Source organism: Salvelinus fontinalis, chromosome 41 (assembly GCF_029448725.1).
Source record: "Salvelinus fontinalis isolate EN_2023a chromosome 41, ASM2944872v1, whole genome shotgun sequence".
NCBI classification, from domain to species: domain Eukaryota; kingdom Metazoa; phylum Chordata; class Actinopteri; order Salmoniformes; family Salmonidae; genus Salvelinus; species Salvelinus fontinalis.
Window position 1 is genome coordinate 6,961,978 of NC_074705.1, and position 22,564 is coordinate 6,984,541.

At 47.3% G+C, this 22,564-nt stretch overlaps 1 protein-coding gene across 1 annotated transcript in view; it reads left to right on the forward strand.

Annotated features, from left to right (window-relative positions):
* Positions 1-22,564, forward strand: part of LOC129840575 (unconventional myosin-X-like) — a 52,337-nt gene that overhangs the window by 20,454 nt on the left and 9,319 nt on the right. Inside the window, exons 2-23 of the mRNA XM_055908556.1 lie at positions 4,891-5,049; positions 6,105-6,292; positions 6,652-6,786; positions 6,935-7,059; positions 7,816-7,829; positions 8,204-8,288; positions 8,445-8,551; positions 8,714-8,843; positions 9,016-9,134; positions 9,498-9,644; positions 9,839-9,939; positions 12,333-12,399; positions 13,298-13,390; positions 13,705-13,965; positions 14,117-14,197; positions 17,224-17,348; positions 17,889-18,006; positions 18,134-18,520; positions 18,744-19,010; positions 19,145-19,759; positions 22,018-22,141; positions 22,327-22,465. Coding sequence (XP_055764531.1) covers positions 4,939-5,049; positions 6,105-6,292; positions 6,652-6,786; positions 6,935-7,059; positions 7,816-7,829; positions 8,204-8,288; positions 8,445-8,551; positions 8,714-8,843; positions 9,016-9,134; positions 9,498-9,644; positions 9,839-9,939; positions 12,333-12,399; positions 13,298-13,390; positions 13,705-13,965; positions 14,117-14,197; positions 17,224-17,348; positions 17,889-18,006; positions 18,134-18,520; positions 18,744-19,010; positions 19,145-19,759; positions 22,018-22,141; positions 22,327-22,465 — 3,539 coding nt within the window. The 5' untranslated portion in view covers positions 4,891-4,938. The remainder of the gene's footprint in view (positions 1-4,890; positions 5,050-6,104; positions 6,293-6,651; positions 6,787-6,934; positions 7,060-7,815; positions 7,830-8,203; positions 8,289-8,444; positions 8,552-8,713; positions 8,844-9,015; positions 9,135-9,497; positions 9,645-9,838; positions 9,940-12,332; positions 12,400-13,297; positions 13,391-13,704; positions 13,966-14,116; positions 14,198-17,223; positions 17,349-17,888; positions 18,007-18,133; positions 18,521-18,743; positions 19,011-19,144; positions 19,760-22,017; positions 22,142-22,326; positions 22,466-22,564) is intronic.

Here is a 22,564-nt window from a genome sequence, read left to right on the forward strand (position 1 = left end):
TTTTACCGTTATTTTACCAGGTAAGTTGACTGAGAACACGTTCTCATTTGCAGCAACGACCTGGGGAATAGTTACAGGGGAGAGGAGGGGGATGAATGAGCCAATTGTAAACTGGGGATTATTAGGTGACCATGATGGTTTGAGGGCCAGATTGGGAATTTAGCCAGGACACCGGGGTTAACACCCCTACTCTTACGATAAGTGCCATGGGATCTTTAATGACCTCAGAGAGTCAGGACACCCGTTTAACGTCCCATCCGAAAGACGGCACCCTACACAGGGCAGTGTCCCCAATCACTGCCCTGGGGCATTGGGATATTTTTATTTTTTTTTAGACCAGAGGAAAGAGTGCCTCCTACTGGCCCTCCAACACCACTTCCAGCAGCATCTGGTCTCCCATCCAGGGCCTGACCAGGACCAACCCTGCTTAGCTTCAGAAGCAAGCCAGTAGTGGTATGCAGGGTGGTATGCTGCTGGCAATGGCAGGGTACAGAACAGGTCAAAGAATGAGAAGTGAATGAGAGGGTGTAGAATGTCTATAGAAGGAGCAGCAGGGGGACGGATGTATTTGTTGCATCGTAATGTCCCTGAAAGAGAAACTAGTCTGCTCATCTCTCTGTGTCTGTGTTAAGGACATGGTATACATGGGTATTTACCAACCCATTGTACTATGAGCCAACGCAACAACAATAAACCAGTGGAAGGGCCTTAGCAACACACACTCAATACACCAGTGGAAGGGCCTTAGCAACACACCCTCAATACACCAGTGGAAGGGCCTTAGCAACACACACTCAATACACCAGTGGAAGGGCCTTAGCAACACACCCTCAATACACCAGTGGAAGGGCCTTAGCAACACACCCTCAATACACCATTGGAAGGGTCTTAGCAACACACCCTCAATAGACCAGTGGAAGGGCCTTAGCAACACACCCTCAATACACCAGTGGAAGGGCCTTAGCAACACACCCTCAATACACCAGTAGAAGGGCCATAGCAACACACCCTCAATACACCATTGGAAGGGCCTTAGCAACACACCCTCAATACACCATTGGAAGGGCCTTAGCAACACACCCTCAATACACCAGTGGAAGGGCCTTAGCAACACACCCTCAATACACCAGTAGAAGGGCCATAGCAACACACCCTCAATACACCATTGGAAGGGCCTTAGCAACACACCCTCAATACACCAGTGGAAGGGCCATAGCAACACACCCTCAATACACCATTGGAAGGGCCTTAGCAACACACCCTCAATACACCAGTGGAAGGGCCATAGCAACACACCCTCAATACACTAGTAGAAGGGCCATAGCAACACACCCTCAATACACCATTGGAAGGGCCTTAGCAACACACCCTCAATACACCAGTGGAAGGGCCATAGCAACACACCCTCAATACACCATTGGAAGGGCCTTAGCAACACACCCTCAATACACCAGTGGAAGGGCCATAGCAACACACCCTCAATACACTAGTAGAAGGGCCATAGCAACACACCCTCAATTTTTTTTATTTTTTTTATTTCACCTTTATTTAACCAGGTAGGCAAATTGAGAACACGTTCTCATTTACAATTGCGACCTGGCCAAGATAAAGCAAAGCAGTTCGACACATACAACAACACAGAGTTACACATGCAGTAAAACAAACATACAGTCAATAATACAGTGAAAAATAAGTCTATATACAATGTGAGCAAGTGAGGTGAGATAAGGGAGGTGAAGGCAAATAAAATATATATATAAATAAAAATATAAAAAAGGCCATGGTGGCGAAGTAAATACAATATAGCAAGTAAAAAAAACACTGGAATGGTTGGTTTGCAGTGGAAGAAGGTGCAAAGTAGAGATAGAAATAATGGGGTGCAAAGGAGCAAAATAAATAAATACAGTAGGTAAAGAGGTAGTTGTTAGGGCTAAATTATAGATGGGCTATGTACAGGTGCAGTAATCTATGAGCTGCTCTGACAGCTGGTGCTTAAAGCTAGTGAGGGAGATAAGTGTTTCCAGTTTCAGAGATTTTTGTAGTTAGTTCCAGTCATTGGCAGCAGAGAACTGGAAGGAGAGGCGGACAAAGGAAGAATTGGTTTTGGGGGTGACCAGAGAGATATACCTGCTGGAGCGTGTGCTACAGGTAGGTGCTGCTATGGTGACCAGCGAGCTGAGATAAGAGGGGACTTTACCTAGCAGGGTTTTGTAGATGACCTGGAGCCAGTGGGTTTGGCGACGAATATGAAGCGAGGGCCAGCCAACGAGAGCGTACAGGTCGCAGTGGTGGGTAGTATATGGGGCTTTGGTGACAAAACGGATGGCACTGTGATAGACTGCATCCAATTTATTGAGTAGAGAGTTGGAGGCTATTTTGTAAATGACATCACTGAAGTCGAGGATTGGTAGGATGGTCAGTTTTACAAGGGTATGTTTGGCAGCATGAGTGAAGGATGCTTTGTTGCAGAATAGGAAGCCAATTCTAGATTTAACTTTGGATTGGAGATGTTTGATGTGAGTCTGGAAGGAGAGTTTACAGTCTAACCAGACACCTAGGTATTTGTAGTTGTCCACATATTCTAAGTCAGAGCCGTCCAGAGTAGTGATGTTGGACAGGCGGGCAGGTGCATGCAGCGATCGGTTGAAGAGCATGCATTTAGTTTTACTTGTATTTAAGAGCAATTGGAGGCCACGGAAGGAGAGTTGTATGGCATTGAAGCTCGCCTGGAGGGTTGTTAACACAGTGTCAAAAGAAGGGCCAGAAGTATACAGAATAGTGCCGTCTGCGTAGAGGTGGATCAGAGACTCACCAGCAGCAAGAGCGACATCATTGATGTATACAGAGAAGAGAGTCGGTCCAAGAATTTAACCCTGTGGCACCCCCATAGAGACTGCCAGAGGTCCGGACAACAGACCCTCCGATTTGACACACTGAACTCGATCAGAGAAGTAGTTGGTGAACCAGGCGAGGCAATCATTAGAGAAACCAAGGCTGTCGAGTCTGCCAATGAGGATGTGGTGATTGACAGAGTCAAAAGCCTTGGCCAGGTCAATGAATATGGCTGCACAGTACTGTTTCCTATCGATAGCGGTTAAGATATCGTTTATGACCTTGAGCGTGGCTGAGGTGCACCCATGACCAGCTCTGAAACCAGATTGCATAGCGGAGAAGGTATGGTGGGATTCGAAATGGTCGGTAATCTGTTTGTTGACTTGGCTTTCGAAGACCTTAGAAAGGCAGGGTAGGATAGATATAGGTCTGTAGCTGTTTGGGTCAAGAGTGTCCCCCCCTTTGAAGAGGGGGATAACCGCAGCTGCTTTCCAATCTTTGGGAATCTCAGACGACACGAAAGAGAGGTTGAAAAGGCTGGTAATAGGGGTGGTAACAATTTCAGCAGATAGTTTTAGAAAGAAAGGGTCCAGATTATCTAGCCTGGCTGATTTGTAAGGGTCCAGATTTTGCAGCTCTTTCAGAACATCAGCTGACTGTATTTGGGAGAAAGAGAAATGGGGAAGGCGTGGGCGAGTAGCAGAGGGGAGGGCAGTGCTGTTGACCGGGGTAGGGGTAGCCAGGTGGAAAGCATGGCCAGCCGTAGAAAAATGCTTATTGAAATTCTCAATTATAGTGGATTTGTCGGTGGTGACAGTGTTTCCTATCTTCAGTGCAGTTGGAAGCTGGGTGGAGGTGTTCTTATTCTCCATGGACTTTACAGTGTCCCATAACTTTTTTGAGTTTGTGTTGCAGGAAGCAAATTTCTGCTTGAAAAAGCTAGCCTTGGCTTTTCTAACTGCCTGTGTATATTGGTTTCTAGCTTCCCTGAAAAGTTGCATATCACGGGGGCTGTTCGATGCTAATGCAGAACGCCATAGGATGTTTTTCTGTTGGTTAAGGGCAGTCAGGTCAGGAGAGAACCAAGGGCCATATCTGTTCCTGGTTCTAAATTTCTGGAATGGGGCATGCTTATTCAAGATGGTGAGGAAGGCATTTAAAAAAAATATCCAGGCATCCTCTACTGACGGGATGAGATCAATATCCTTCCAGGATACCTCGGCCAGGTCGATTAGAAAGGCCTGCTCGCTGAAGTGTTTCAGGGAGCGTTTGACAGTGATGAGTGGAGGTCGTTTGACCGCTGACCCATTACGGATGCAGGCAATGAGGCAGTGATCGCTGAGATCTTGGTTGAAAACAGCAGAGGTGTATTTGGAGGGCAAGTTGGTTAGGATGATATCTATGAGGGTACCCGTGTTTACGGAATTGGGGTGGTACCTGGTAGGTTCATTGATAATTTGTGTGAGATTGAGGGCATCAAGCTTAGATTGTAGGATGGCTGGGGTGTTAAGCATGTTTCAATTTAGGTCACCTAGCAGCACGAGCTCTGAAGATAGATGGGGGGCAATCAGTTCACATATGGTGTCCAGAGCACAGCTGGGGGCAGAGGGTGGTCTATAGCAGGCGGCAACAGTGAGAGACTTGTTTTTAGAGAGGTGGATTTTTAAAAGTAGAAGTTCAAATTGTTTGGGAACAGACCTGGATAGTAAAACAGAACTCTGCAGGCAATCTTTGCAGTAGATTGCAATACACCAGTGGTGATCATTTCCTGTTCAAGGAATTGCAAGAACTGAAAATACCTCTCTTTCTCAATTCATGAATTGGAATTGAATTTAAATGAGACTAAATGTCATTAACTCCAACTGTGCAATATTTACCTTTGCATCTGTAATATGTATCCCCTCTTTCTCTCTCTCTCTCTCTCTCCCCCCTCCTCTCTTTCTCTCACTCCCTCCTCCTCTCTCTCTCTCTCCCCCTCCTCTCTCTCTCTCTATCTCCCCCTCCCCTCTCTCTCTCCACTCCTCTCTCTCTCCCTCTCCCCCCCCCCCTCCTCTCTAGGTGTTGTATCTCCAGCAGGCTGAGGTGACTAGAGAGAGAGTGTATGCTATGCATCAGTCCAGTATAGATGGAGTGGAGGACATGTCCACTCTGGCAGAACTACACGAAGCTGCCATCATGCACAACCTCTACCAGCGCTACCAGAAGGACAGCATCTATGTAAGTTACACACTAACACACACACACACAAACACACATGCGTGTGCTATACAATGAATACCTCGCCTCCTTTTCCGGTAATCTCCTGGCTAAAGGCTTTTGACAGGAAACACAAATCAACTTATATCATCTCTTCTTGTGTGTGTGTGTGTGTGTGTGTGTGTGTGTGTGTGTGTGTGCGCACGCGCGTGCGTGCGTGTGTGTGTGTGTCTGGGGAGGTGGTCTATAAATTACACACCCTTACATGGTTACTAGCTAAGTAGTTCACATCTGCTTTACTGGCACCCAGCCTCAGCCCTACTACCCATAATGCACCTCTCTACAGTAGTAGACAACAGTACTGTGTTATCCCCTGAATAGGAGATAGATTTGATATCATTAATTGACAGGCAGACAGACACAGAACATAGAAAGAAACATGGCTTAAAGGACACACAGAGTGACCTAATGTAGATGATAAAACGCACTGTGTGTGTCTGTGTGAGACAGAGGGCACGGCGGATGACCTTATCGAGATGATGAGGAGGGATTTCCTTTAAGCCGATCGTATTAGTTCACCCGGTGTGCTGGTCACGTTTCTGTGTCAGTGCGTGTGTGTGTGTGTGTGTGTGTGTGTGTCCAGAGAATATGCGGAGTACAGAATATGATCCGATGTGAGGCTTTCTGACTTGATGTGTCAGCTGAACGTACGGGAAGTTAACAAGGACAACTGCTCTTTTCCAATACTCCAACATGACTGTCCTCCTCTCTCCGCTCTCTAGCTCTGTTATCTCATCTGTCTGTGGTTCTCTGAGTAATATATAGTACATTTTATCCTGGTGCTGGATACAACGTGTGTGTGTGTGTGTGTGTGTGTGTGTGTGTGTGTGTGTGTGTGTGTGTGTGTGTGTGTGTGTGTGTGTGTGTGTGTGTGTGTGTGTGTGTGTGTGTGTGTGTGGCTGTGTGTGTGGCTGTGTGTGTGGCTGTGTGTGTGGGTGTGTGTGTGTGTGTGTGTGTGTGTGTGTGTGTGTGTGTGTGTGTGTGTGTGTGTGTGTGTGTGTGTGTGTGTGTCTCAGACCAACATAGGCAGCATCCTGGCAGCGGTGAACCCTTATAAACAGATCCCAGGCATGTATGACCTAGATAGAGTTGAGCTGTATAGTCGACACCACATCGGAGAACTCCCGCCCCATATCTTCGCTGTAGCCAATGAGTGTTACCGCTGCATCTGGAAACGACACGACAGCCAATGCGTCCTCATCAGGTGAGATTTGATTGGTCGAGTACGAAGTTGTTGTTTATACCTTTCCCATCTGACCCCTTGTCCAATCACATCCAATGAAGATTCACTCATTAATCTGATTGGTTTACAGACCAAAGGCTAACTCAATATCTATTAACCAATCACTGTTTAATATATGTTATAGTCTAGACAAATTGTGTTAACCTATCAGATTAATTTGGTGGAGAAGGTCAGAGAAAGGTTAAGTGTGGTTATTAGGGTGTGACCATGTGTGTGTGTGTGTGTGTGTGTGTGTGTGTGTGTGTGTGTGTGTGTGTGTGTGTGTGTGTGTGTGTGTGTGTGTGTGTGTGTGTGTGTGTGTGTGTGTGTGTGTGTTCCAGTGGGGAGTCGGGGGCTGGTAAGACAGAGAGCACCAAGCTGCTTCTCCAGTTCCTGTCTGTGATGAGCCAGAACTCTGCTGGGACGCCTCCCTCTGAGAAGACCACACCAGTGGAGCAGTCCATCGTTCAGAGCAGGTACACACACACACACACACACACACACACACACACACACACACACACACACACACACACACACACACACACACACACACACACACACACACACACACACACCCAACTGTCTAAATACACACACACTAACATTCCTCTCTGTGTACAGTCCTATCATGGAGGCGTTTGGGAATGCCAAGACAGTGTACAACAACAATTCTAGTCGCTTTGGGAAGTTCATCCAGCTCCACTTCTCCCAGAGCGGGAACATCCATGGTGGATGTATCGTCGACTGTATCCTTCTCTCTCTGTCCCCAGTCCCTCCCCAGTGGTTCTGTCCTGCTCTCTCTGTCCCCAGTCCCTCCCCAGTGGTTCTGTCCTCCTCTCTCTGTCCCCAGTCCCTCCCCAGTGGTTCTGTCCTCCTCTCTCTGTCCCCAGTCCCTCCCCAGTGGTTCTGTCCTCCTCTCTCTGTCCCCAGTCCCTCCCCAGTGGTTCTGTCCTCCTCTCTCTGTCCCCAGTCCCTCCCCAGTGGTTCTGTCCTCCTCTCTGTCCCCAGTCCCTCCCCAGTGGTTCTGTCCTCCTCTCTCTGTCCCCAGTCCCTCCCCAGTGGTTCTGTCCTCCTCTCTCTGTCCCCAGTCCCTCCCCAGTGGTTCTGTCCTCCTCTCTCTGTCCCCAGTCCCTCCCCAGTGGTTCTGTCCTCCTCTCTGTCCACGGGTCCCTCCCCAGTGGTTCTGTCCTCCTCTCTCTGTCCCCAGTCCCTCCCCAGTGGTTCTGTCCTCCTCTCTGTCCCCAGTCCCTCCCCAGTGGTTCTGTCCTCCTCTCTCTGTCCCCAGTCCCTCTCCAGTGGTTCTGTCCTCCTCTCTGTCCCCAGTCCCTCCCCAGTGGTTCTGTCCTCCTCTCTCTGTCCCCAGTCCCTCCCCAGTGGTTCTGTCCTCCTCTCTGTCCCCAGTCCCTCCCCAGTGGTTCTCATCCTGGTCTGCAGGGACCTCCAGCCATTACACATCATATCTGTTCAACATGTTGACCCCTCCTTAACTCCTTTCCTCTCAGATTTACTGGAGAAGGTAATGTTCTACCCCCTATCTGGGGCGGTCGTACACACACACACACACACACACACACACACACACACACACACACACACACACACACACACACACACACACACACACACACACACACACACACACACACATACACCCCCACACACACACACACACACACACACACATATAAACACACACACACACACACACCCACACACACACATAAACACACACACACACATATACCCACACACATACACCCACACACACACACATGCATAGTCACACACCTCACACAATACAGTCACACACACACACACACACACACACACACACACACACACACACACACACACACAACTTGTTCTAGACCTGTGTTCCTTCTACTATAGAACCGCGTGGTGAGACAGAACCCTGGAGAACGGAACTACCACATCTTCTACGCCCTGCTGGCCGGAGCCAACAAGGAACACAGGGGTGAGGAGAGTTCTGCTCATGTTGTAGTTATGTTGCAATATGGTTGTTGGGATGTTGACAACAACATTATCAATGTTGTCCAAATGGGTGGTAATATTGTAGTTCTGTTGTCCCAATGTTGTGGTGATGTTGTGGTAATGTTGTGTCTCCTATCAGAGCTGTATTTCCTGGACGACCCTCCTGAGTCATTCCATTACCTCAGCCAATCAGGCTGTCTCAAAGACAAGAGCCTTGACGATAAACAGCTCTTCAACAGCGTCATGGTTAGTGTGTGCGTGTGTGTGCGTGAGTATGTATGTATTTGGGATATTTGTGTGTGTGTACATGTGTCTATGTTTTGTAACATTTGTATGTTTGTGTGTGTGTGTGTTATTTTTGGCGCGTGTGTTTCTGTGACATTGTAATACTGAACATTGACCATGTAGGAGGCGCTGAAGGTGATGGAGTTCACTGAGGAGGAGACCAGAGACGTGTTCAAACTGCTGTCTGGAGTCCTACAGCTGGGCAACATTCAGTTCATGACCGCCGGAGGAGCGCAGATCACCACCAAACAGGGTGTGTGTGTGTGTGTGTGTGTGTGTGTGTGTGTGTGTGTGTGTGTGTGTGTGATTTGGTTGTGTGTGTGTGTGTGTGTGTGTGTGTGTGTGTGTGTGTGTGTGTGTGTGTGTGTGTGTGTGTGGGTGTGTGTGGGGGGGTACGTGTGTGTAACGTATCTGTCTCTCTCCAGTGCTCAGTAATGTCAGTGACCTACTCGGGCTGGACTGCTTCCAGCTGTCTGAGGTGCTGACGCAGAGATCCATGATCCTCAGAGGAGAAGAGATATGCTCTCCGCTCACCATAGAACAGGTACACACACACACACAGACACACACACACACACACACACACACACACACACACACACACACACACACAGACACGCACACACACACACACAAATACTCTCGCACATACACACAGGGACTTACACATGCATTTGCATTAACACAGTGCATGGAAGTTTCACCTCGCCTCTCTCCCTCTCTCCCCCCCCTCCCCCCCCCCCCCTCTCTCTCCCCCTCTCCCTCTGTCTATCCTCGCTCTCTCTCTCTCTCTCTCTCCCTCTGTCTATCCTCTCTCTCTCTCTCTCTCTCTCTCTCTCTCTCTCTCTCTCCCTCCCTCCCTCCCTCCCTCCCTCCCTCCCTCCCTCCCTCCCTCCCTCCCTCCCAGGCGGTGGATTCCCGGGACTCTGTTTCCATGGCTCTGTATTCCCAGTGTTTTTCCTGGATCATTTTCCGGATCAACCAGAAGATCAGAGGGAAAGACAACTTCAAGTCCATCGGAATACTGGACATCTTTGGCTTCGAGAACTTCCAGGTGAGGTGTTCTATCTTCCATCGTTGTCCAACACACACTCACACTCACACGCACAAATGCACGTATGACTGACGGTTCGAAACCAGTTCATCTCTATCCCACTGAGCTATCTCACTACACGTGCATATGGCACACAACCACATACACACACTCTTTCTCTCCGTATCTCAAAGGTGTGTGTGTTGTTCCTCTAGGTGAATCGGTTTGAGCAGTTCAACATCAACTACGCCAACGAGAAGCTGCAGGAGTACTTCAACAAACACATCTTCTCTCTGGAACAACTGGAGTACAACAGGTACACACACACACACACACACACACACACACACACACACACACACACACACACACACACACACACACACACACACACACACTGAGACACACACACACACTGAGGCACACACACACACACACTGAGACATACACACACACACCGAGAGACACACACACACACACACTGAGACACACACACACACACACACACACACACTGAGACACACACACACACTGAGACACACACTAAGACACACACACACTAAGACACACACACACACACACACACTGAGACACACACACACACACACTGAGACACTCACACACACACACACACACACACCCACACCCACACACACACACACACACACACACACACACACACACACACACACACACACACACACACACACACACACACACACACACACACACACACACACTGAGACACACACATCTTCTCTCTGGAACAAATGGAGTACAACAGGTACACACACACACACACTGAGACACACACACTGAGACACACACACACACACACATGCACACACACACACACACACACACACACACACACACACACACACACACACACACACACACACACACACACACACACACACTGAGACACACACAGATATGCACACACACACAGATATACAAACACACACACACACAGATACACACACACACACACACACACACACTGAGATACACACACACACACACACACACACACAGATATACACACATACACACTGAGATATACACACACACAGATATACACACACACACACACACACACAGATATACACACACACACACAGATATATATACACACACAGATATACACACACACAGATATATACACACACACGCAGATATACACACACACACACACACAATGAGATATACACACACAGATATACACACACACACTGAGATATACACACACAGATACAGACACACACACAGATATACACACACACACACTGAGCTATACATACACACACAGATATACACACACAGATATACACACACAGATACACACACACACACACACACAGATATACACACACACACACAGATACACACATACAGATACACGCACACACACTCTGAGATACACACACACACACACCGATATACACACACACACACAAACACACACACTGAGATATAGACACACACACACACACACACACAGATATATACACACTGTCGTGACTTTACCTTCATTAATATGATGACTATTATTTATTTAATCCACTAGCTATGTTTAATTTTTACCCAATTCAATTAATTGTGTAACAATTAACTCATTAGGATTTGGGGCAACACGGAAGAAGTTGTTCAGAGAGTTACCATCTCCCAAATTAAATTCTAATGGTCTTTACCTATCACATCCATAAAACAGTCAACGTATTAATCATTACCTCTTATCATGTCATCATTCTAGACAGTCATAACCTTATGGGACTGCAAAAACCCCAGCCTCACTCATGATTCAGTACTACACAAATTGGTTGAATTATTTATTTATTAGCGAACTAAATAATAACACAGAATAAACATACACCGTTTACATAAGACAAAAATATGTAGACTGACAAAATATGGCGGCTTATACACAACAAATGAAGAGGGGTGGGGAGGCGAGAACGAGAGAAAAAGGGACCCTTATCGTGGATACATTTTAGAACTATTCTCACATTAATCATATACGTTGCACACGAACCGCCGCCCATTTGGAATAAGAAATCATGAATATATTTACGTATGAGTGCCTTTGTTCGGTCAGAACCAGACCTTCTTAGGAAAGATGTGGGTTGGCCTTTCAGCGGCACGCTGGTAAGGCTCTGGTTGTCCGAAAGGGTCCGGATCCGTCTCTTCTACTGTTGTTCACTCTGGAAGATAGCTAGCCATGTCGACGGTTCCCATTGGTGATGAGCGTAGTAGGATAGTCACACTTAGATTCGTTTTTCTCGATATCTGACTTAGGACAGCCAATCAACTGTGCCGGTGATTGTCTGAGGTGAGCTTCTCGCCTCTTCCTCCTCGTGTTGATAGTCAGGATTTAAACCACTTTAGACGTGGGCTGCAACGCCTCGTCTTTCCTAGTCTAATGTTACTTTCGTTGGCTTTTTATGCACTCTCATCAAAAGGGGATTGTTCCATCAGTCTGACACGCTCTCCGACCTCTCTCGGGCGTGGTTACTTACTATGCACAGTTTATAGGAGATAGATTCTCTCCCTCAAATACTTTCAGAATTGTTCATATTATATGCACAACGTTAAGGATGGATACTTTATAGAGATATACACACAGAAACACACACGCTGAGATACAACACACATTCTGAGACAGAAACAACATTGGGCTCTACCTGTGATAACGCTGTGTGTCCATAGAGAGGGAGTCCAGTGGGAAGCCATAGACTGGATGGATAACGCTGAGTGTCTGGACCTCATAGAGAAGGTAAGAGACCAAAGTTGTCTCCCAAATGGCATTCTACAGATGTAGGATATTAATTTGAGCCAGTGGATTATTATTATGGGAATTATTGTATGGGAAAATCAAGTCTGATGACATTTTAAAGTGAAATTTACAAACTTCAGAAGCCTTTTTAAATCTCAAATACAGGCCTCCCGAGTGGCGCAGTGGTCTAAGGCACTGCATCGCTGGACTCCCTCTCTATGGACACACAGCTAGCTGTGCCACTAGAGATTCTGGGTTCGAGTCCAGGCTCTGTTGCAGCCGGCCGCGACCGGGAGGCCCATGGGGCGGCGTACAATTGGTCCAGCGTCGTCTGGGTTAGGGAGGGTTTGGCCGGCAGAGATATCCTTGTCTCATCGCGCACTAGCGACTCCTGTGGCGGGCCGGGCGCCAGGTGCACGGTGTTTCCTCCGACACATTGGTGGGGCTGGCTTCCGGGTTGGATGGGCATTGTGTCAAGAAGCAGTGCGGCTTGGTTGGGTTGTGTTTCGGAGGATGCATGGCTCTCGACCTTCGCCTCTTCCGAGTCCGTACGGGAGTTGCAGCGATGAGAAAAGACTGTAACTAGACTGTAAGACTGTAATTGGATACCACAAAATTGGGGAGAAAAAAGGGTGTGGAGAAAAGAAATCTCAAATACACTACAAGTTTAAAATGTCAAGTATTGCAAGAAAGTTCTCCTACTACAGGGTGACCAAATTAAGATCCTACATCTGTATACCCTATTTAGTCCATTACTTGGGCCCTTGGGGCTCTGGCCAAAAAGAGTGCACTATATAGGGAATAGGGTGCTATTTAGGATTCAGCCCAACACTGAGGCTGATGTAATGTTCATGGGAAGTAGATTTAATCTGATGTTTTGGTTGTGTGTCTCTGCCAGAAACTTGGGATGCTAGCGTTGGTCAACGAGGAGAGTCGCTTCCCCAAAGGGACAGACTTCACACTGCTGGAGAAACTACACAGCAGGCACTCTGTGAGTCATACAGTACACACACAGACCCACACAAACGACCCCCCCCCCCCCCCCCCCCCCACATACACACATGCCACAGGTGGCTGGTGGCACCTTCATTGGGGAGGATCGGCTCATAGTAATGGCTGGAACAGAGTGTACGTAATGGTATAACACTCATCAAACACATAGTTTGATAGCAATCCATTCACTCTATTCCACCATTATTATGCGCCGTCCTCCCCTCACCAGCCTCCTGTGACACACATACCCATGCTACTATGTGACATTCATTAAAATGGTGGGATATAACTTGTCTCCTTCTCCCTCTGCAGACAAACCCGTACTATGTGAAGCCTCGACTGGCTGACCATCAGTTTGGCATCAGGCACTATGCTGGAGAGGTTCTGTATGATGTCACCGGGGTTCTGGAGAAGAACAGAGATACATTCAGAGACGACATCCTCAACATGCTGAAGGAGAGCAGACTGGACTTCATCTATGATCTGTTTGAGAGAGTGGGCAGCAGGAACAGTGAGGAGACTCTGAAGATGGGGACAGCCAGACGCAAGCCTACCGTCAGCTCACAGTTTAGGGTGAGAGAAGTGTGTGTGTGTGTGTGTGTGTGTGTGTGTGTGTGTGTGTGTGTGTGTGTGTGTGTGTGTGTGTGTGTGTGTGTGTGTGTGTGTGTGTGTGTGTGTGTGTGTGTGTGTGTGTGTGTACTGATTCTCTGTGTCTATCTCTCAGGACTCTCTCCATTCCCTCATGGGAACTCTGAGTGTGTCCAACCCTTTTTTTGTGCGCTGCATCAAACCCAACAACGAGAAGGTTAGCATTATCTATTACATATCTATGTCTTTCACACTACATATCTATATTAACCCCAAAAGTCCTACATATCACTTTACATAAACTACATGACCAAAAGTATGTGGACATCTACTCGTCGTACATCTCATTCCAAAATCACGGGCGTTAATATGGAGTTGGTCCCCTCTTTGCTGCTACAACTGCCTCCGCTCTTCTGGGAAGGCTTTCCACTAGATGTTGTAACATTACTGCGGGGACTTGCTTCCATTCAGCCACAAGAGCATTAGTGAGGTACGGCACTGATGTTGGTCGATTAGGCCTGGCTCGCAGTCGGGTGTTCCAAATCATCCCACAGGTGTTTGATGGGGTTAAGGTCAGGGCTCTGTGTGGGCCAGTCAAGTTCTTCCACACAGATCTTGACAAACCATTTCTATATGGACCTTGCTTTGTGCACAGGGGCATTGTCATGCTGAAATAGGAAAGGGCTTTCTCCAAACAAAGTTGGAAGCACAGAATTGTCTAGAATGTCATTGTATGCTGGAGCGTTAAGATTTCCACAGCCCCAGTCCATTATTCCTCCTCTACCTAACTTTACATTTGGCACTATGCATTCAGGCAGGTAGCGTTCTCCTGGCAGCCGCCAAACCCAGATTTGTCCGTTGGACTGCCAGATGGTGAAGCGTGATTCCTCACTCCAGAGAACACGTTTCCACTGCTCCAGAGTCCAATGGCGGCGAGCAATACACCACTACAGCCGATGCTTGGCATTGCGCATGGTGATCTTAGGCTTGTGTGCGGCTGCTCGGCCATCGAAGCCCATTTCATGAAGCTCCTGACGACCAGTTATTGTGCTGATGTTGCTTCCAGAGGCAGTTTGGAACTTGGTAGTTGGTGTTGCAACCGAGGACAGACAATTTTTACACGCTTCAGCACTCAGTGGTCCCGTTCTGTGAGCTCCCCTTTTCTCCTCAATTTTCGTGGTATCCAATCGCTAGTAATTACTATCTTGTCTCATCGCTACAACTCCCGTACGGGCTCGGGAGAGACGAAGGTCGAAAGCCATGCGTCCTCCGAGGCACAACCCAACCAAGCCGCACTGCTTCTTTAACACAGCGCGCCTCCAACCCGGAAGCCAGCCACACCAATGTGTCGGAGGAAACACCGTGCACCTGGCCCCCTTGGCTAGCGCGCACTGCGCCCAGCCCGCCACAGGAGTCGCTGGAGCGCGATGAGACAAGGAAATCCCTACCGGCCAAACCCTCCCTATCCCGGACGACGCTAGCCCAATTGTGCGTCGCCCCACGGACCTCCCGGTCGCGGCCGGCTGCGACAGAGCCTGGGGGCGAACCCAGAGACTCTGGTGGCGCAGTTAGCACTGCGATGCAGTGCCCTAGACCACTGCGTCACCCGGGAGGCCCCGACGAACTGACTTTTTAAAAAGATGGCATCCTATGATGGTGCCACGTTGAAAGTCACTGAGCTCTTCAGTAAGGTCATTCTAGTGTCAAGGTTTGTCTATGGAGATTGCATGTCTGTGTGCTTGATTGTATACACCTGTTAGCAACAGGAGTGGCTTGAACTAGCTGAATCCACTTATTTGAAGGGGTGTCCACGTACTTTTGTATACACGACCGGTCAAAAGTTTAGAACACCTACTCATTCAAGGGTTTATCTTTATTTTTACTATTTTCTACATTGTATAATAATAGTGAAGATATCAAAACTATGAAATAGCACATATGAAATAATGTAGTAAACAAAAAAAAAAGAAATATATTTTATATTTGAGATTCTTCAAAGTAGCCACCCTTAGCCTTGATGACAGCTTTATACACTCTTGACATTCTCTCAACCAGCTTCATGAGGTAGTCACCTGGAATGCATTTCAATTAACATTTGTGCATTTTTTAAAGTTAATTTGTGGAATCTATTTCCTTCTTAATGCATTTGAGCCAATCAGTGTTGTGACAAGGTAGGGGGTATTCAGAAGATAGCCCTATTTGGTAAAATACCATATTATGGCAAGAACAGCTCAAATAAGCAAAAACAAACGATAGTCCATCATTACTTTATGACATGAAGGTCAGTCAATACGGAACATTTCAAGAACTTTGAACGTTTCTTCAAGTGCAGTCACAAAAACCATCAAGCGCTATGATGAAACTAGGTCTCATGAGAACCGCCACAGGAAAGGAAGACCCAGAGTTACCTCTGCTGCAGAGGATAAGTTCGATTTACCAGCCTCAGAAATTGCAGCCCAAATAAATGCTTCACAGAGTTCAAGTAACAGACACATCTCAACATCAACTGTTCAGAGGAGACTGCGTGAATCAGGCCTTCGTGGTCGAATTGCTGCAAAGAAACAACTACTAAAGGAAACTAAGAAGAAGAAGAAGAGACTTGCTTGGGCCAAGAAACACGAGCAATGGACATTAGACCGGTGGAAATTTGTCCTTTGGTCTGGAGTCCAAATTGGAGATCTTTGGTTTCAACCGGCATGTCTTTGTGAGACGCGGTGGGGGTGAATGGGTGATCTCTGCATGTGTATTTCCCTCCGTAAAGCATGGAGGAGGAGGTGTGATGGTGTGGGGTTGCTTTGCTGGTGGCACTGTTTGTGATTTATTTAGAATTTAAGGCACACTTAACCAGCATGGCTACCACAGCATTCTGCAGCGATCCACCATCCCAACTTGTTTGGGCTTAGTGGGACTATCATTTGTTTTTCAACAGGACAATGACCCAACACACCTCCAGGCTGATTTGTTTAACACTTTTTTGTTTGGTTACTACATGATTCCATATGTGTTATTTCATAGTTTTGATGTCTTCACTATTATTCTACAATGTAGAAAATAGTCAAATTTAAGAAAAACCATTGAATGAGTAGGTGTTCTAAAACTTTTGTCCAGAAGTGTATATGGTGTACATTTGTGTGGGGTAAGACACTCTTTACCAGACATCAAACTCCTTGAACATAGGGTGACACAAATGTATATCAGAACAACTTATTGTAACCAAACACCTCTGACCTGTGACCCGTTTAGAACCCTAGTGTGTTTGACCCGGAAGTGGTTCTGAACCAGCTGAGGTATTCTGGAATGTTAGAAACAGTTAAGATCCGCCGGGCCGGCTTCCCTGTCCGCAGGACCTTCAAAGACTTCTTCAGCCGGTCAGTGTGTGTTGTCTGTCTGTCTGTCTGTCTGTCTGTCTGTCTGTCTGTCTGTGTCAGTTTGTGTCTGTCTGTCTGTCTGTCTGTCTGTCTGTCTGTCTGTCTCTGTGTGTGTGTGTGTGTGTGTGTGTGTGTGTGTGTGTGTGTGTGTGTGTGTGTGTGTGTGTGTGTGTGTGTGTGTGTGTGTGTGTGTGTGTTTGTGTGTTTGTGTGTGTTTGTGTGTTTGTGTGTGTGTGTTTGTGTGTGTGTGTGTGTGTGTGTGTGTCTGTCTGTCTGTGTGTGTGTGTGTGTGTCTGTGTCAGTTTGTGTGTGTGTGTGTGTGTGTGTGTGTGTGTGTGTGTGTGTGTGTGTGTGTGTGTGTGTGTGTGTGTGTGTGTGTGTGTGTGTGTGTGTGTGTGTGTTTGTGTCTGTCTGCCTCTTCCCCCTGCGCCTCTTTTTGTAATTCTCTCTCTCTGGGCTAGTGTATGTAAATAAACTTTGTTTGTTTTAACTTTACTCTTTCACTTCCTCTTTCTCCACCCCTGTCTTCCTCTCTCTCAGGTATCAGATCATTCTGCAAGAGAAGGTGAGTGGAGCGGGGGATGATAAGAAGAGGAGTACAGACCTGCTGACCAAATATGACCGTGCTAAGAAGGAGTGGCAGCTGGGAAAGACCAAGGTAAGACTGTAGCAGAACTTTAGTGGACTTGACACCTGTGGATGCCAACAGATGTTGAAGTGACATTTCACCCTGCCCACATGACCCCTCAACCTCTCACTCCTGATGTCACACCTCTGACCTCTAGGTGTTTATGAAGGAGTCTCTGGAACAGCGTCTGGAGAAAGAGAGAGACGAGGTTCGCCGTAAAGCAGGCTTGGTCATCAGAGCTCACATCCTCACCTACACCGCCAGGAAGCACTTTAAGCGTGTAAAGGGGAGCGTCGTCACCCTCCAGGGGTACCTTCGTACCCACATACAACGGAAATGGTTTCTACGGCGATGCTTGGCGACGCGGGTACTCCAAAAACACAGACGAGGACAGGTGGCCCGTGCGAGCTGCCGCAAACTCAGAGAGGAGAGGAAGAAGAGAGAGGAGGAGGAGAGGAAGAAGGGAGAGGATGCAGGCGAGGGGAAGAAGGAGGGAGAGGTGGAAGGAGAGAAGGAAGGAGGAGTAGAGGCAAAGGGTTCTGAGGTGAGCTTTCTCTTCTCTACTCTTTTCTCTGCTCACCTGTCTTTTAGAAAATGGTCTGGTCCTGAGGCCATAGACTATCATAGGAATGGGCTCATCCATGTCAGAAATGAGATGACACCTGACGTTCTTTATAATTTCCTCTCTTTCTCTCCCTCTCCACTCCATTGTGTCTCTCTCCCTTTCCTCCATCCGCCTTCCCCCTCCTCCCTCTCTCCCTTTCCAGAAAAAGGAAGGAAAGACGGAAGAAGAGGCCCGTCAGATGGAGGAGATCTTGCGTATAGAGTTGGAGATCGAGCGCCTGCAGAAACAGAGGGAGGATGGGGTCTCCCAGCTCTGTGAGTCCTCCAGGCAGGAGCTCCGGCTACGCCGGGACGCAGAGATCAAGAGGCTGAAGAAGGAGGCCTCTCGTAAGGCCACAGAACTAATCGACCTCCTGGACTTTGGAGGTCTGGATCCCAGTTTAGCCACCGCTGCTAACGCTAGCGCAGAGGTTGGTGTTCCATATTTCCTGAAGAGTGCTGAGGTTCTTCTTCTGTGTCCCTCTCCTGTGTCAAGTTGGATATGCTTAAAACATAGCTGGCCTTATCTGCCCTGATTCTAACCCGTTGTCTCCCTGCCCTCCAGCGGCTCCAGGAGGGGCCAGGCATGGCCACAGCCGGAACCCAGGAGGAGGAGGTGGACGAGGGCTTCCATGCCGAGGAGGAGTGCACTGTCCCTCTCCTCCCAGACTTCCCTCCTCCAGCCGAGGCTGACGCTGCCGTGGACCAGGATATGTTTGCCCACCTGCCGCCCCCTCCCCCCGCCTTCGCTGAGGGTTCTACTGCTACACCACCTCCCCCTCCCCTCGATTCATCCTCACCCACTCCCGTCCCTCCACCGCCTCCCCCCTTACCAGCTGGAGATGGCTCTGACACCCCTCTCCCACCTCCCCCCCCACCACTGCCTCCTGGAGAGGGGGAGGGAAAAGGAAAAGAGTGGGAGATAAAAGAGGGTGATGGAGGGAGGACAACGAGTATCTTGAGCCTCGGAGAAGGGGAGGAGCCGATCTACAGCATGCCGGTCGACAGCGGCGAATCAGATTACGACGAGGAGGAGGGCTCTGTCACCGCGGGAGACGATGGTTCCGCATCCGGGCAGAATAGCAACAGAGGCAGCGCGGCCATGACAGAGGAAGAAGCTCTGAGGAAGTCCACGTGCACCAACGCCAGCATAGAGTCATACAGGGGCAGCTCTGACTCAGTTAGTACACACACACATATTCACACATACACACACACATTCACACATTATTGCTGTGTATATTTATGAAGCATATTGGACGTACATGTAATTGCCAAAATAAAGGAAACATAAACATAAAGTGTCTTAATAGGGCGTTGGGGCACCACGAGACAGAACATCTTCAATACACCTTGGCATAGATTCGACAAGTGTCTGGAACTTTATTAGAGGAATGCGACACCATTCTTCCACAAGAAATTCCATAATTTGGTGTTTTGTTGATGGTGGTGGAAAACTCTGTCTCAGGCGCCGCTTCAGATTCTCCCATAATTGTCCAATTTGGTTGAGATCTGGTGACTGAGACGGACATGGTATATCGTGAACCATCAGCAATTTGAGCAGTCTTTGTCACTGAAGCTCCTGCCAAACATGCCCCAACAGTCACCCCTCTGTCAAAGTCACTGAGATCTCTTCTTCTAGCCATGGTCACCAAAATAATGGGAAACTGGGTTTGCCAACCATTTTATACACAACCATAAGCATGATGGGATGTTAATTCCACACCTGTGTGGAAGCACCTGCTTTCAGTACACTTTGTATCCCTTATTTACTAAAGTGTTTCCTTTATTTTGGCAGTTACATGTGTGTATATATATATATATATATACTGTATATACATACAGTTGAAGTCGGAAGTTTACATACACCTTAGCCAAATACATTTAAACTTTTTTTCACAATTCCTGACGTTTAATCTTAGTAAAAATCCCTGTCTCAGCTCAGTTAGGATCACCACTTTAATTTAAGAATGTGAAATGTCAGAATAATAGTAGAGAGAATGATTTATTTCAGCTTTTATTTATTTCATCACATTCCCAGTGGGTCAGAAGTTTACATACACTCAATTAGTATTTAGTAGCATTGCCTTTAAATTGTTTAACTTGGGTCAAACATTTTGGGGAGCCTTCCACAAGCTTCCCACAATAAATTGGGTGAATTTTGGCCCATATTCCCTGACAGAGCTGGTGTCACTCCAATACGTTGACTTTGTTGTCCTTAAGCCATTTTGCCACAACTTTGGAAGTATGCTTGGGGTCATTGTCCATTTGGAAGACCCATTTGCGACCAAGCTTTAACTTCCTGACTGATGTCTTGAGATGTTGCTTCAATATATCCACATATTTTTCCTTATTCATGATGCCATCTATTTTGTGAAGTGCACCAGTCCCTCTTGCAGCAAAGCACCCCCACAACATGATGTTGCCACCCCCGTGCTTCACGGTTGGGATGGTGTTCTTCGGCTTGCAAGCCTCCCCCTTTTTCCTCCAAACATAACGATGGTCATTATGGCCAAACAGTTCTATTGTTGTTTCATCACACCAGAGGACATTTCTACAAAAGTAGGATCTTTGTCCCCATGTGCAGTTGCAAACCGTAGTCTGTTTTTTTTATGGCGGTTTTGGAGCAGTGGCTTCTTCCTTGCTGAGCGGCCTTTCAGGTTATGTCGATATAGGACTAATTTTACTGTGGATATAGATACTTTTGTACCTGTTTCCTCGAGCATCTTCAAAAGGTCCTTTGCTGTTGTTCTGGGATTGATTTGCGCTTTTCGCACCAAAGTACGTTCATTTCTAGGAGACAGAACGCGTCTCCTTCCTGAGCGTTATGATGGTGCGTGGTCCCATGGTGTTTATTTATGTTTTATGTTTATGTTTCCCATGATGTCAGGCAAAGAGGCACTGAGTTTGAAGGTAGGCCTTGAAATATATCCACAGGTAAACCTCCAATTGACTCAAATGATGTCAATTAGCCTATCAGAAGCTTCTAAAGCCATGACATAATTTTCTGGAATTTTCTAAGCTGTTTAAAGGCACAGTCAACTTAATGTGTGTAAACTTCTGACCCACTGGAATTGTCATACAGTGAAATATAAGTGAAATCTGTCTGTAAACAATTGTTGGAAAAATGACTTGTGTCATTCACAAAGTAGATGTCCTAATCGACTTGCCATAGTTTGTTAACAATACATTTGTGGAGTGGTTGAAAAATAAGTTCTAATGACTCCAACCTAAGTGTATGTAAACTTCCGACTTCCGACTGTATATAATAATTTTATAAACTAACTGTGTCCAGTACGTATAGAGTGAGTGATGATGGTGTTAGTGTGTTATATTGCTGTATAGATAGATAGATAGATAGATAGATAGATAGATAGATAGATAGATAGATAGATAGATAGATAGATAGATATTGAGGTATATATTTGTGTTGTCCAGTACATAGAGAGTGATGATGAGCATGATGGGCTGTTGGACACAGATGAGGAGGTACACAACGGCAGGGTCACTCTTCTCAATGGGAACGGACCTCCGTACTTCCATAGCTACCTCTACATGAAGGGTGAGTACAAACACAAACACACGCACAAGCACATACACACACACATACAAACACACACGCATACACAGCACTTACACACAGCCCATGTTTCTCTCCCATCCCTTTAACTGGTTGTAGTGGCATAATGAACGTGTGTGTGTGTGTGTGTGTGTGTGTGTGTGTGTGTGTGTGTGTGTGTCTCTCAGCTGGTCTGATGATTCCATGGCGCAGGCGGTGGTGTGTGTTGAAGGATGAGACCTTCATGTGGTTCCGCTCCAAACAGGAGTCCCTCAAGTCTGGCTGGCTCCATAAGAAGGGAGGAGGACTGTCCACTCTGTCCCGCAGGTTGGGGTGTGTGTCTGTTTGTTTAGAGGGCGATTAGAGGGGAGTGTTTGTTGTATGTGTGTGTGTGTGTGTGTGTGTGTGTGTGTGTGTGTGTGTGTG